At 45.9% G+C, this 14388-nt stretch overlaps 1 protein-coding gene across 1 annotated transcript in view; it reads right to left on the minus strand.

Moving 5' to 3' along the window:
* Positions 1 to 3325: 3325 nt before the first annotated feature.
* Positions 3326 to 14388, minus strand: part of LOC146200614 (ATP-binding cassette sub-family C member 4-like) — a 93834-nt gene continuing 82771 nt past the window's right edge. The window contains exons 22-27 of the mRNA XM_084595575.1: positions 11437 to 11634; positions 10362 to 10517; positions 8874 to 8963; positions 6830 to 7002; positions 5360 to 5465; positions 3326 to 4829 (exon numbers count right to left, since the gene is read on the minus strand). Of these exons, the coding sequence (XP_084451701.1) occupies positions 4509 to 4829; positions 5360 to 5465; positions 6830 to 7002; positions 8874 to 8963; positions 10362 to 10517; positions 11437 to 11634 (1044 nt within the window). The 3' untranslated portion in view covers positions 3326 to 4508. The remainder of the gene's footprint in view (positions 4830 to 5359; positions 5466 to 6829; positions 7003 to 8873; positions 8964 to 10361; positions 10518 to 11436; positions 11635 to 14388) is intronic.

Below are 14388 nucleotides of genomic sequence, written 5' to 3' on the forward strand. Positions count from 1 at the left end.
ACTTTAAATAATAGAGAACTATCGTAATTTAGGCAACAGCCGCATTCTTTGGCGTTAAAAAGTCTTAAGAGTGTGTCCTTCAAACCTCGGTAGTAAATGTTGTGCAGGGCATATATTTGTCGAGTTATCCTCTACTATATTTGACTCATCCTTTCAAAATCTTTCAAACAGAATGCAGTAGGAAGTACCTAACGCTGAGAAAAGGCTACCTTGTGGTGTGTAACACAGAAAAGACTTCGTTTCCGCCACTCTTAGACACTGTAATCACTTTCCTTCATTATTACAGCGCAAAGACGGCACGGAACAAGAGGAGGCCACACAGCGCTGTTGTGTCCTCCTCTTGTTCCGTGCCGTCTTTGCGCTGTAATAATGAATGTATGTAACCAACTCGCCCAAAATGTTGTATTATGGAACTGTAATCACGTATATCTTCACAATGCTCTGCAAAATAATTGCAGGCAGGCAAGCATGTCAATATATGTCCCTCACACCATTCACTGCGTGCGTGCAAGAAGATACCTGTACACCGGTGTCAGTTCAGTCGTTCAGTCGTGTCCGACTGTTCGTGACCCTATGGACCATGTCACGCCACGCTTTCCGGTCTCTCACTATCTTCCTAACATCACATAACTTCATCTGCAGCGCCTCGAAGATGCCATCTAACCACCGCGTTCGCTGCCTACCCCTTCTCCGGCTACCCTCAACCTTTCCCAACATCAAATCTTTCTCCAGCGACTCCTCTCTTCGCATCAGATGACCAAAGTAGCTGAGCCTTAACTTTGGAATTTGGCCCTCCAATGAGCAGTCAGGGTTTATGGTTGACAATATCGACTGATTTGATCTTCTGGCAGTCCAAGGAACTCTCAAGAGTCTCCGCCACCACCACAATTCAAACGCGTCAATTCTTCGGCGGTCAGCCTTCTTCACAATCCAACTCTCGCATCCATACATCACAACCGGAAAGACCATAGCACGAGGTATACGGATCTTGGTTGGCAGACTAATGTATCTGCTCTTTACTAGGCGGTCAAGGCTAACCATGGCTCTCTTTCCCAGAAGCAGGCGTCTCTTAATTTCATGGCTGCCGCCTCCTTCCGGGGTAATCTTGGAGCCCAAGAAGAGAAAATCTGTCACTGTTTCCGCCTCTTGTCCCTTGATGCTCCAGGACTTGATATGGCAAGACGCCATCATCTTTGTCTTTTTAATGTTCAGTTTAAGTCCAAACTCCTCACTCTCTTCTTGTACGCGCATCATAAGTCTCTTGAGTTCCACTTCACTGTCTGCCGTTAAAGCAGTATCATCCGCATATCTAAGGTTGTTGATATGTTTTCCAGCAGTCTTCCCTCCAGCTGAAGACTCGCCCAGACCGGCCTTCCTCTTGATGCACTCTGCATATACGTTAAATAGACAGGGTGACAGTATGCAGCCTTGCCTCACTCCTTTCTCAATCGGAAAGCAATCAGTAGGACCATGCCCAGTTCTGACTGTGGCCTCTCGCCTTTCATACAGGTTCCTGAGGAGACAGATGAGGTGAATTGGAACTCCCATCTCTTGGAGAGCTTGCCACATTCTGTTGTGATCTACGCAGTCAAACGCTTTCGCATAATCAATAAAGCAGAAGTATATGGGTCTCTGGAACTCTTTTGCTTTTTCCATGATCCAGCGAAGGTTCGGAATTTGGTCTCTAGTTCCTCTGCCCTTGCAAAACCCAGCTTGCACGTCCGGAAGCTCCCCATCCACATACTGCTGTAGCCTACCTTGGAGGATTTTCAACATCACCTTGCTATCATGCAAAATAAGCGCGATCGTGCGGTAGTTGGAACAATCTTTGGCACTGCCTTTCTTCGGATGGGGATGTAAACTGACCTCCTCCAAACCTGTGGCCACTGCAGGGTTGTCCAAATCTGACATAATGTATGCAGAATGTTAACAGCGTCATGGTTGAGGTTTTGAAGCATCTCAGCTGGAATGCCATCAATTCCGCTAGCTTTGTTCTTAGTAAACCTGCTAAGGCCCATTCAACTTCACTCTTCAGGATGCCCGGCTCGAGATCAGTAATCACAACCGTTTTATGTTGAGTTTGCTCATCCGCGTCCTTCTTGTACAGTTGTTCTGTGTATTCCTGCCACCTCTTCTTTATCTTTGAGGCTTCAGTGAGGTCCTTGCCTCGTTTGTCCTTTATCACTCCCAGCCTAGCACAGAAGCTTCCTTTGATATCTTTGTCTTATACAGAGCTCTTGTGTTCTTTATTGGCTGTTGTCCTCAACTGCTTGGCACTGTACGTTCAGAAAGGCATTCTTATCTCTCCTTGCTATTTTCTGAAAATCTGCATTGAGAAACTTGTATCTTTCTCTTTCCCCCATAACGTTTGCCATCCTCCTTTCCTCAGCTATTTGCAAAGCCTCTTCAGATAACCAGTTTACTTTCTTGCATTTCTTTTGCTTTGGAACTACCTTAGTACCAACTTCTTGTATTATATCACGAACATCAGTCCACATCTCTTCAGGCTCTCTGTCTTCTAGATCTAATTCTTGAAATCGATTCCTCACGTCCACAGCATATTCTGATGGAATTTGATCCAGATCATACCCGAAAGGCCTTCTAGTTTTCTGCGTTTTCCTCAATCGGTGTATGTATGCCCTAATATGACTCTGCTACGTTTGGAGTCTAATATTATTTCATTTCGAAATTGGCGTTGATCTAAGCAGTGTCAACAACTTGCTACGATTATAGTGTTAATGTGGCAAATTTATATGTAAACTATGTTTATTTATTTATTGGTTTATGCTTTTCGATCATCACTTTTGTTTTCAAGTGTCCAGAGAAGCGTAGGTGGAAACAACTGAAGAACAGTCGATTCTGGCCTTCGTTCTTCAAATATGCGCCACAGTGAAGCAAGAACATGTCAGTAGGGCATAAATTCTCTACCAATAATCACTTATTTCCCGTGTTCGTGGAATTTCGTATTAGGCACGAATTTTGCAGAGCACTGTGTAGCAAAAAGCAGTGGCCTTGTGGTAACATGCTTGCTGAAACAAGCAACGTTCAAAAGAGATATCGGCATCTTGCCCTGGTCATATACATTGTGATAACAATGTGATTTCATGACATTACCGCTTATGGGGCTTTGGCCTTGGCTTTGTGGGAATCACAAAGAATCGCCCCGGCAGCTTCGGTATTAACTAAAGCGCCATTCGCACTTCACAGAACGCTTGAGGTTAATCGTCCTTTTAATAGTGTACATGCAGAGTCCTACATTTTATAGTGGAAATTGCGGCACTGTATGACAGATTTGTATAAAGACGGCAGAAGAGGCAGTGTAATCCCAATGAAACATTTTTTATGCCATAGAACTGGAAAACGTCAGAAAAACAGAGTTTTGCAGGACTATTTGCAGGACTATATGTTTTACGGGACCAAACAAATCGTGTTCATTTCAGATATTTGCCCCCGCTGCCTTATTTTGCTATATTTCGCCAAGCAATTGGAATTAGGAAGTTATCAGCAATAAGCATAACTTACGGAATGGTGGCATGCTGCTGAAGGAATAAGGGACAAGTGTATGTCATAAGTTTGGCTTCCAGTGGCGTAGACAGAAATCCGCGCCGAGCAAATTTCAGGGAGGCGGTCTGACACAACCACTCTCCCCCCCCCCCCCCCCCCCCCCCTCAGGCTACGCACCCGATAATTTCTCTATGCAATAGAGGAGCAGCCTGATTTTTGTACGGACGAGTGGGAGAACGCTGCCTCCGGTTTCACACAGCAACAGAAGTTAGAGGATTCCAGTGCATTTATTTCGGCTTCACCAAAAGGCACATACGGTTTTCTGGTCGCTAGACTGAAGTTTCTCATCACACCGGCAGCAGAGCACTACTACCAGGTAGCTGCAAAGGCCATAATGATTTCGCTGACGAAATGTTCGTAAAATCTCAATAATTTGGAAACAGCTTTTCTTGCTTATGGAAATGCACACCTAAAATAACTCCAGCCGTTTGAACTAATGATTGGCCTAGTGACAAGTATATGGCAAGTACATTTGTCCTTTAACGCCACCTCGAACTTTCCAGCATCGCGCTGCTTGCCTTTTAACAAGCTGCGGCCAACAGAAAAAATCTCCGCATAAGAAACGCAACAAACACTTGAGAACCCTAACTCGAGTGGGTGAAATCCGAGACATGCGTCGTCAGAACACCATTTCGCGTTGTAGTTGTCAGCGGCTAATCCCATCCCAAAGACAAAACACACCGCTTCTTCACACATTGCGCTTCAGAAACTTCCCACGCACCACCGCCAAGCCAAGTGGCTGTCGTTCAACACATACACACATAGAACAGGCGAACCTTGTCTCAACCATAGCTGCCAGAGCTAACACGACTTATTAGTCTGGTGAGCGCGGCAGCCTGCCACGATGACTCACCCGCGCAAACAATGCTTGTACTCAAAGTGCGCGCTTGGCGCGGTGCAGATGAGCGTCCAAAAGAGCGCTTCGTAAATATTGGTCCCCTAGATCACAGGCTTGTGTAGCACTGGCCGTCTTCCGTGTCCCCTTCTTCTTCCTCGATGACTTCCGTAGGTCGGCCGGATGTCACTACGTCTGGACGCGATGGCACAAACCACGGAGGAAGTTCTTCCTCGTGTTCTATCTTGGCATCGCCGGCCTCAGGTTCGGCAGGCGGGAACCTTTGGACGTGGGCTTGGTAGGCCATCTTCCATAGCTGGCGCGCCATGGCTGGTCCTGTGTGCTGAACCATGCCCGTGAAGTGACTCCCCTCACTCTTCATCAGCTCGTATGGCTCGTCGAACTCCAGTATACGGCCCGCATCCAGGACCTGCCCACATCGGGGACGTTCGAGAAAGTTTTAACTAATGGTTACAGTATCGCAATAAAAGATTAAAAATCAGTGCATCCTTAAAAAGAATACAAGAACGAGGCACGATGCCGAAGCGGTTTTCGTGTTTTACTGAGAAAGCTGTACCCGAAAAGTTTCGCTGAGATGACATTGTTGCCTCCGTCATAGTAGCAGTAGCAGTAATAAGCGTTTATTGAATTTGAAAACAAAATGTTAACGGCGTAGGAGTGTGTCATGGTCGAACGATTGTTAGCATCTCCTTAAAATAATTATAATCAAGTTGACTTTTACAAGCTTCGCGAAATACGTACTGCTCCCCCCGTTTGATAGAAACGCTCGCGCTGCGTCTGGAGGCTCCAATAATTCTTTCAGCAGGCGCTTCAATCGGCTGTTACATTTACGAATAATTCGCTACAGAGAGTCTAACATGTGAAGCTATTGTGCAGTAGGAGTGAAAGGGCTAGAACCACTAGAAACAATGTTGGTAGTGTGCGAAGGGCGTGACTTACAAGGACGCGATCCGCGTCCATGATCGTGTGCAGCCTGTGGGCTATCGTGATCACCGTGCAGTTCTTGAAGTTTTCGCGAATAGTCGTCTGGATGAGGGCATCCGTCCTGCGAGGCGGTGCGAAAGTTTTAAGCATCACACTTGTCTTGTGATTCAATATACGTCAAACGTCTACTGAAATTATATTCAACAAAAGTCTTAAATTTATTAAAGACAGCGAATGACGCAGCCCTAGTTTAGTGGGAAATAGCATAATTTTGTCCACAACAAGGCACAGGAGTCGATTGAAGCTGTTAACGGAAGTGACTGCGTAGCTTGCAGAGAAACCAAAAACCAAAATTATCGCTCCGCCATGTCGCGAAGTAGCACACATCTCTCTGCCAATGTCAAAAAGCTGATACGAGACATTTTGTGTTTATCGCGCTGGGCTACGGAGTAATTTCGACCACGTTAAAGATCCCCAGGTGGTCGAAATTACTCCGTAGCTCTCCACTACGGCTCCTCTTTCTCTGTTTCCACTTTCACTCCCACCTTCCTCCCTTCCCTTACGGCGCGGTTCGGGTGTCCACAGAGCAAGTGTGACAGTTACAGCGCCTTTCCCTTCATGTGAACCAATTTAACTTAACTTATGCAGCAAACTACAAAGAAAGCCACCATTTCGGACACGGCTGAATTCCCTGACATACTGCTGTGCCTTGCATATGGATGTTCCCTCCACTGAGCGATATCACCGTCGTCCCATAGCAAGCCATGGAATTGTGGCAGAGACAATGTTTTCAGAACTGTGATGCTGCAGACCAAAAGAGCAACAGTGGTTTCTTCCTGTCACTCCGCAGCGGTGGCGTAGTGATTAGCGCGTTCGATAGACTACTGAGCCGTGGGACCGTGATGTTTGAGTGGCTTTGGAGTTCAGCCAGTAATGCAAACTCCACGGTTTCGATACCAATCTTGGTGGTCGTATTCTGATGAGGTACAAAAAAGTGTACGTGATGTCGAATGCCATCACAAGCTACAGATCCTTACGTGGTTGAAATTAACCAGCAGCTCACCGCTGCACCTGCACTCACAAACGATGCGTCACTACAGGACGTTCCCGTCAAAAACCTTGCAGCATGCTTTATTATATATTTGTTTTTGAATTTGTGTCCAATCACTGGGCTGCCTTTAATTATAACACTAAAAAGCGGACGCTTTTCAGACCTCTTTTTGTTTAGGTTGATTACTGTTGTATCCCCATGATATATGGCAACCGACGGGTGAGCTACGAGACGAAAACAATGGCTTTCAATTCAGAAGTAAGGAAATGTGGCGATAAAAAAGGCCTTGACGTCAGACTACGGTGAGACAAGATCTTGAAAGTTGCCCATCCGTCGTTAATAATGCGCTGTTGCAGCATGCTACATAATGTGTGTCACCTACTAGTTTAGGCATGCACCTCAACAACATTAGGCTACACTCGTCGCCGTTATACCTGGGGTCTACGTTTGCCGTCGCCTCATCCATGACAAGTATCTTGTTCTGACGCAGTACGGCCCTTGCGAGACATATCAGCTGTCGCTGACCCACGCTGAAGTTGCCACCACCTTCCGTTACTTGGGCTGACAGCCCACCGGGAAGGTCCTCGATAGAGCTCTTCAGGCGCACCTGTACATTGTAGAGCAATTAGGACACAGCGCAGGCCTGAGAAAGATGTTTGGAGGTACTCTGACCTTCCTGTGACACCTTACAGTGTCCTGAGCTGCACTGTTGTAAAATAATTAAAAGTTCTGACATGAGCTTGCCCAGCTAGTGAAAACCAGTCCAGACAAAGTACAAGCTTTACTAGGTCAGTTAAATATTATCTTAGGGGTAAGAAGACAAACCGAAATCACGAGAAACAAAGACAGATGCTGAAGTTAGAACTGTCTTATTAGGACTTTCCTCACAGCCTGCATACAATAGTACAAAACACAAAGAAGATGACATGAACACTGCGGGTGGTAAATCTGACGCGTTATCAGTGCAGGTTTTGGTTATTTTTAGAAAACGAAGTTTCTATTTATAATTTATTTTTATTTATTTGATAGTACTACGGATGCGATTTCTAGGACATCGTTTCTTTCCACCTTTGTCTTTAAGCGGCTATAAGGCAACGTCAGGCACTGCGTGAAAATTAGTCGGCATGCTTCTCTATTTTCATTTTTTTTAGATTCTTTTGTACATTCTCCACAATAATTCCCAAATGAGAGGACTCTGTGCTCCTCACGTTTTTGTGTTGGTGTACGCGTTCATTATTGCACCTGCCCATCTGACCACTGTAGTGATTGCCGCATGGCTACGGTGATGTTACTGGCGCATCAACTACCTAAAAAGAAACTTTGTGTCCAAAAAATAATCGAAGGCTAATCTGTTAATGTTTTACATATATTTACCGCATGAAAGGTTCATTGTTATCTTCTGTGCGTTTCTCACTGGCCTACATGTGCTTATAGATAAGCAGCCGCAAACCCTCAATAAACAAGTTAAGTGAGCGCCTATCTGTCTTGTTCATGTTCCTCGTTTTCGTCATTCTGCTGTTAAAATGATTATTTTGTGCGCCTCCAATGCACCACTCCTGAAACGGCCAACAATCCACGTGCGTTTCGGTTTTTTGTGCCATCGAATTGAGAGGGATTGGATGCCTGTTCTGAGTTTCGCGAAATATTCGGAAGGTTTTATTTTCTTTTTACAGAAAGCTTCCCTTGCTTGTAGTGCAGAATAATTTAAAGAAAAGTTGAAACTCTCGCAATGTCACTTCTAAAAAAAAAGAAAGAAGAAAATAAAATTCCTCCTATTTAGCGCCGTTATGACTGACAGCTGCGGCGCACTTGTCGCCACGTCCGGAGAGGCACGTTCACCAAACCAAACCCTCTTGCCACGCATCCTAAGGCCGATCAGTGCAAGCTGCTACATGTCAGAGCCATGCCCGTATTGTTTCACTCACAATATTGACACACTACGTTCTGCAGAACGGAGACTCTATGCCATCGTGTTAAGCTACCCGACAGCAACCAGTGTCAAGTCCTATCACAGGGGTAAAATCCTGCGATTCGATATTCAGAGCTGCACATCTCACTGCTACATGGTTAGCAGATTATTTGCACAAACTACATTGACCGCCCAAGTGCGACACTTGGGCCTGAGCAGAGTACTTGTAGAAGCTACATTAACAGTCGAAGAGCGAGACTTTGGGCCCGAAAGATATCTTGCTCTATGTAAGAGGATGCACTTCTTAATTGACAGTTGTTACTATAATATTACATACAGCTGGTCTACAGATGGGTACCAGCATCAGCACAAATGACTAGAGACTAGCCAGCTCAAGAATAGGGACTCAAACTCACTGGTAGGTCTCCACAAGTCAGCCTCTTGTATTATGTGCGCCATTAGGTCGGTAAGCATCTCGCACTCAATGCTAGGACAAAATGTAACTCGTAGAGGCAGCATAAAATACCAAGATGAGGTGGATAAGAAAACAAAATAGATACTCCTGTTACCTCTTCGAGCGCCTTCCACATGTCATCATCATTGTGCTCCGAGAAAGGGTCAAGGTTACGTCGGATAGGCCCAGTGAACAGCACTGGGTCCTGCAAGGCAGTACAAAGAGGAAAGTGATAAGAAGCAGGCCCTATTTTGCGGGCAAATATGAACCCACTATTGCATGCCCTGGGGAAGGAGTACACTTCAGAAGCAAGTATGCTGGCCACTAACGTGATTGTTTCTACGCCACGCTGTCGGTAAATCTGCCGTTAAAGCAAAATTATACAAGAAATAAGTGCTATTTGGCAACACACAACAGCGCTTTTCTGAAATTGTTAGTAGAAATAAAGTATAATATACAAATAGAAATAAAAAGTGCAGCGCTGTCGTGTTCGAGAAATTCAACAGCATGTCTCTCTCTCCCAGATCACTGTTTATTATTATGTATTTATCGATGACTTTGGAAGCATAATGTGCAAGCAAAGCAGAAAAGCCGCACAAATGGGGGTTACCATTTTGTGAAATCAATCACCTGGAGGGCGTGTACCGCGATCATGATTATTTTGTCAGAGCGTGACAAAGGAAAGGGCCAAAATGGTATGGTAACAGGCGTGATCAAGACGCATTGCAACTCACATATAAATAAAGGTGCCAGCAATTTGGAAAAATTTTTGCTTCGTTATAATCTCCCATAATACTAATGCACTTCGCCCATCTTTCTGCAAGGCTTCTTGATACCAAAAAAAAAATAAAAAACTTTTTCCTTCTTAATCAAATACATTTTTCCGGCTGCGTCAGAGACCCCTAGAAAACCACTGGCAATTTCATTCGAGATATCCATCTGAATCCACAAGGTGGGATTTAATCGCTTCGAGGTTGCTAGCAATTTATCAAATAGTGCCTCGATCAGGAGTCGAGCATTCTACCACTAAGCTACCGCGGCGGGGCACAAAGGATAAAAAAAAGGACAAGATGGGAGCTGACGAGAAGTATAATGAACGAAACCTAGTTAGCCTAATCTTGAGTTCTGCAACGTAATATGCATTTATTCATTTTTTTTTCAGTAGAATAGTAACCACAAGTTTAGATAATGTAACACTAAAGAACATGCGGCCGCAGACCCAACACGACTAAGTTTGAGACGCTCGAGTAAACAAGATGCTCCTCAGGCTTTCTTCGGTAGCGTTACTGTCACGCTGCGAGTGTTTCCTCAGAATGATGAAGAACGCCAAAAAAGGGTCTTGATTTTTCTGAATGAACGACTCCCTAGGCCTTATTACCTCAAACAAAAGACTGAATTGCAGTTTGAAAGTCTTATAAAGCTGAAGTAGCCTGGCGCTGCATTATTTTACACCACGTAAGACCTGCTTACAGATAGGAGTGGCGGAAAGACAGAATTGACCTTCATGTGACTTGCTCATCATTTAGGGGCACTATCCAAACGACCTCTTTATTCCATTCAACATCGTGCCTCCTACAGCAAGTCATTACGCCACAAGCTTTACCTGGGGAATGATGGAGATCTTGCTACGCAGGTCATGAAGGCCGATGAAGCGAATGTCAATGCCGTCGATGAGGATGGGCCCGTCTGGCTCTGTCATTCGGAATAGCGCCGCGATTATGGAGCTCTTTCCAGCGCCTGTGCGTCCCACGACACCAATCTGTGAAAGAACGACAAGGCGAACCATGCGATAATGACATCCAGCCTAAACAGTTATGCGCCGTCGTGTAGAAATGGAACGCACTCTCGCCAGCTCTTTTACCACGAAGGTATCAAAGAAGACAGAACGCTTCACAAGCACACTATTTATTCAGCGAACTCGTGCAAGACCCTCACTCGTACTGACAGCGGTAACAAAACCTCGAAGTCGACGGAGCGACAACTATCGAGCTTATCAGCCATGCTGTAGTGGTATAATAACTCAGACGATCCGAGATAGTAAATCTTATTGAATCATTGCAAATCTTGCAAAATTTAACTCTTGCGCGGCCTCGTTTCATCAGGTAATATCATGTCGCAAATGGCACAGAATAGATGGCATTAAACGCATCCAAAAAAAAAAGCACCAGCAGAGCTTCTGAGCGAGCGCATAGGGCGGAATCTCCAAGAGTATGCCCTTGATTGGGCGACACTACATGACCATGTATTAATGATAAAGGTAGAGAAAACGCGAAGTCACTTAGGGGCACTTCACTTATACCCTTGCGCTGCTTTATCAACACAAAAACTGCAATGTAAAAATCGTACTGGGCATGGTGATCGGAATCGGCGTAAACACACTAATGTCAGAGACTATGTACTGGCGCTAGTTGATGGTAGACAAACATATAGGTGACTGCGCCTTCAAGGAATTCGACAGCCGAAGAAAACAAATTCTCGCGCAGTGCATGAACGTCCAAATGTATGCCCCATCCTCTTCTCAGTAAGAACAAAAACAAAATCCCATGTCGGCCCTATATATGTTGTTCTGGCATTGGAATAACTATTGCACCGGTTGGTAGAAATGCACTTACTGCAAATGCAAGAATAAATGTAGAGTGCATAGGGCAGCCGTAAAGAATAAGCTGGGGTCATCGTACCTTCTCCATGGCCTTGATGTGACAGTGCAAATCTTTGAGAACGGGAGGCTCGCCCTTGGCGTACGAGAGGGACATGCCGTCCAGTGTAATGGCGCCATGCTCAGGCCACGTCGGCGGAGGCTTCTTCTCCGGCGCAGACTCCAGGTCCGCCTCTGGCTCTACGTTGCTGTACTCGAGAACACGCTCCACCGACGTCATCTGCGAAGATTGCGCATCGCTTGTGTAAGTGCCGGGGAGTGCGTGAAGCCTGCAGTCTACATGAATACGCACGCACGCACGCACGCACGCACGCACGCACGCACACACACACACACACACACACACACACACACACACACACACACACACACACACACACACACACACACACACACACACACACACACACACACACACACACACACACACACACTATTGGTAGAAAGAAATTTATACATGTTGAAAACATCACATCTTCAATCCACTAACCCTGCGGGCTATAATTCTTGCGTAGTCATGCTCGTAAGCAGTCGCGTCTGCATACGTCAGCCCGCCTACATGTCCATGAAAGCAGTCTTAAGTTTATTTTATTTTTGTACTGTTTCTTTTGTTATAATTTCTCTGAATTTGTGTACCCTCCTGCTTATACTATTTTATAGCAAAAGCACGAGGCTATTTTCAACTTCTTGAAAGCCAGCTTTTGAAAGGTGAAAGTCCTCTCCTTTTTTTGCCACAATACTCGCTGCAGTACCGCGAAGGAAATCAGCACGTTATTCTTGTGTGTTATGCGTTCTTGGCAAAACTGATGCTATTCTGAGACACTCTGAATGGTGTGCAGTATGGGTGCACAACCATACTTCTCTGAGAAGATACTTTTTGCAAAGGCGCTTTTCGGCTAATTCTGCTCCTTCACCAACGATATTAATAATCATATTCATCGACTAGACACAGTACACGCAGGACCTCTATACTATCCTTCCTAGTAAAGGTCGCAATGAAGCCAAGCTAGGAGTTTTCGAATCACATTATCACCTAAAATCATCAGCCCATGCACAGTTTAGTGCTAAAAACAGAGCTCATCGCTACCAACTAAGAAGCTTGTCTGACCATTATTTTTCGTTTCGGTCATCGCTCGGACTAAGCTGTTTCGTGAGGTCCTCTCTCGGGTAATTCAAACTAAGGCCGGTATAGTGGCTCCAACGCGCGTGAATCGCCCAAGTCGATCAGTTTCGCCAGCCAACATAAAACTAATGGAAGTTGTGACTCACTGTGATATCTTGGATATTGTTTTGGCACAAAACAAGAAACCGTCGGAGCGGATTAGAATAAAAGGGAGGGAGAACTCGGGTTTAGAGCGAGCGTATTAACCACTGGCTTCACGAGGGAGTTGTTGCGGGCTAGTTTATTCAACATTGGTAAAAAGAAAAAAGTGCAACAACAAGGCTACGGCAAGTAACGAACAACACGGTGCCTGTGTTGTTCAGTCCTTGTTTTGTCTTGTTTTTGCTCTGTTCTCTTTTTAACATCTTTTAACCACTGATCCACCATGGCGGGGCTTTCCCTCGTTATAACTAGCTTTAGGTAGGGTCATGGAAGAAGGAGAAAACTGAGAGACCATGACGTTACTTTTCGCGACGCCGGCCCGCGACCGGAAAGTGCTGTGGCGTCACCTACACATGGGGCGGCTTTTCCCCTCGCACTCCTCTGTGTGCCTTTTCCTGTCTGAGCACTTCTCCGCGCCATTCATGGAGGAAGGAAAAAACTTAGGAGAGGCCCTTGCCATTCCCAATGCATTGGAGAAAATGTGGCGGAAGTGACGTCAAAATGTAGGGTTAGCCAAGTCGGGCCATTAGCAACGGCATCGCTGTTGCTATGAAAACTCGAGCAACTAGCAAAAGCGTTGCTAGGGGCCCCAGGTACGTGAGTGTCACGGAGAAAGAAAATGCGGAGGGTAAATGAGGAGAAGAGACGTTGCAGCGTCCGGTCGCGGCGCGGCCGCGCCGGCTTCAAAAAATTGACGTTAGGGCCTCTGTTCTACGCCGACGTCGACGCGGACAGCCATGCTGCCCCATATCAACGCTGACGCTGTTTTTATTTGCCCCATATCTAGGCTAAAAAAAGAACGTGACTTCCGGCACGTTTTTCACAATGTATCTGGGATACATGGGGCCTCTCCTCAGTTTTTTCCATGGAGGAAGGAAAGAACTTAGGAGAGACCCTGACGACATTTTTTTGAAGCCGGCGAGGCCGCGCCGCGACCGCACCAACCGCACGCTGCAACGTCTTTCCTCCTCCTTTACCCTCCGCATTTTCTTTCTCCACAACGCTCACGTACCTAGGGCCCTTAGCAACGCTGTTGCTAGGGGCTCGAGTTTTCATAGCAACAGCGTCGCCGATGCTAATGACCCGCCTTGGCTAACCCTAAATTTTGACGTCACTTCCGCCACACTTTCTCCAATGCATTGGGAATGGCAAGGACCTCTCCTAAGTTGTTTCCTTCCTCCATGGGTAGGGTTAAACATCCCCATTGAACGCGTCAGCTACCAGCTGGCACTACAAACCCGTCGCCTCTAAGGTATTTTAATCGCCTCCACATTCAGGCACGCCGTTGCACAGGGGCTGATCGTGAAGGCAACGCTTCCCCATTTCACACAGCATTTCAAAGATGCGCCACGCGTACAGCTGAAGGTGCAGCTTCATGTGCTTTCTCAATGTAACCTGTTTAACAGAAATATCCCCTGCCAATTTTTAATAATCGGACAGACAAATTGATCCCAGTCTCGTTGCATACCGTCTGCGTTGGTCATACAAGCTCATGCAGTATGGGCGTTGGTTGTTCCCACTCGCTTCTGCTTTAATTGTCATTTGATTGAATTTTGCCGTGGAATTCTGGTGGCTGGAGGAAGTTCGACGCTGAGCAGAGTATAGAAGGTCTAACGGCCTCTGGAATTGAACAGTGGACTCTTCAGTATG

This window comes from Amblyomma maculatum, chromosome 2 (assembly GCF_055883805.1).
Source record: "Amblyomma maculatum isolate TAMU_Amacu chromosome 2, ASM5588380v1, whole genome shotgun sequence".
NCBI classification, from domain to species: domain Eukaryota; kingdom Metazoa; phylum Arthropoda; class Arachnida; order Ixodida; family Ixodidae; genus Amblyomma; species Amblyomma maculatum.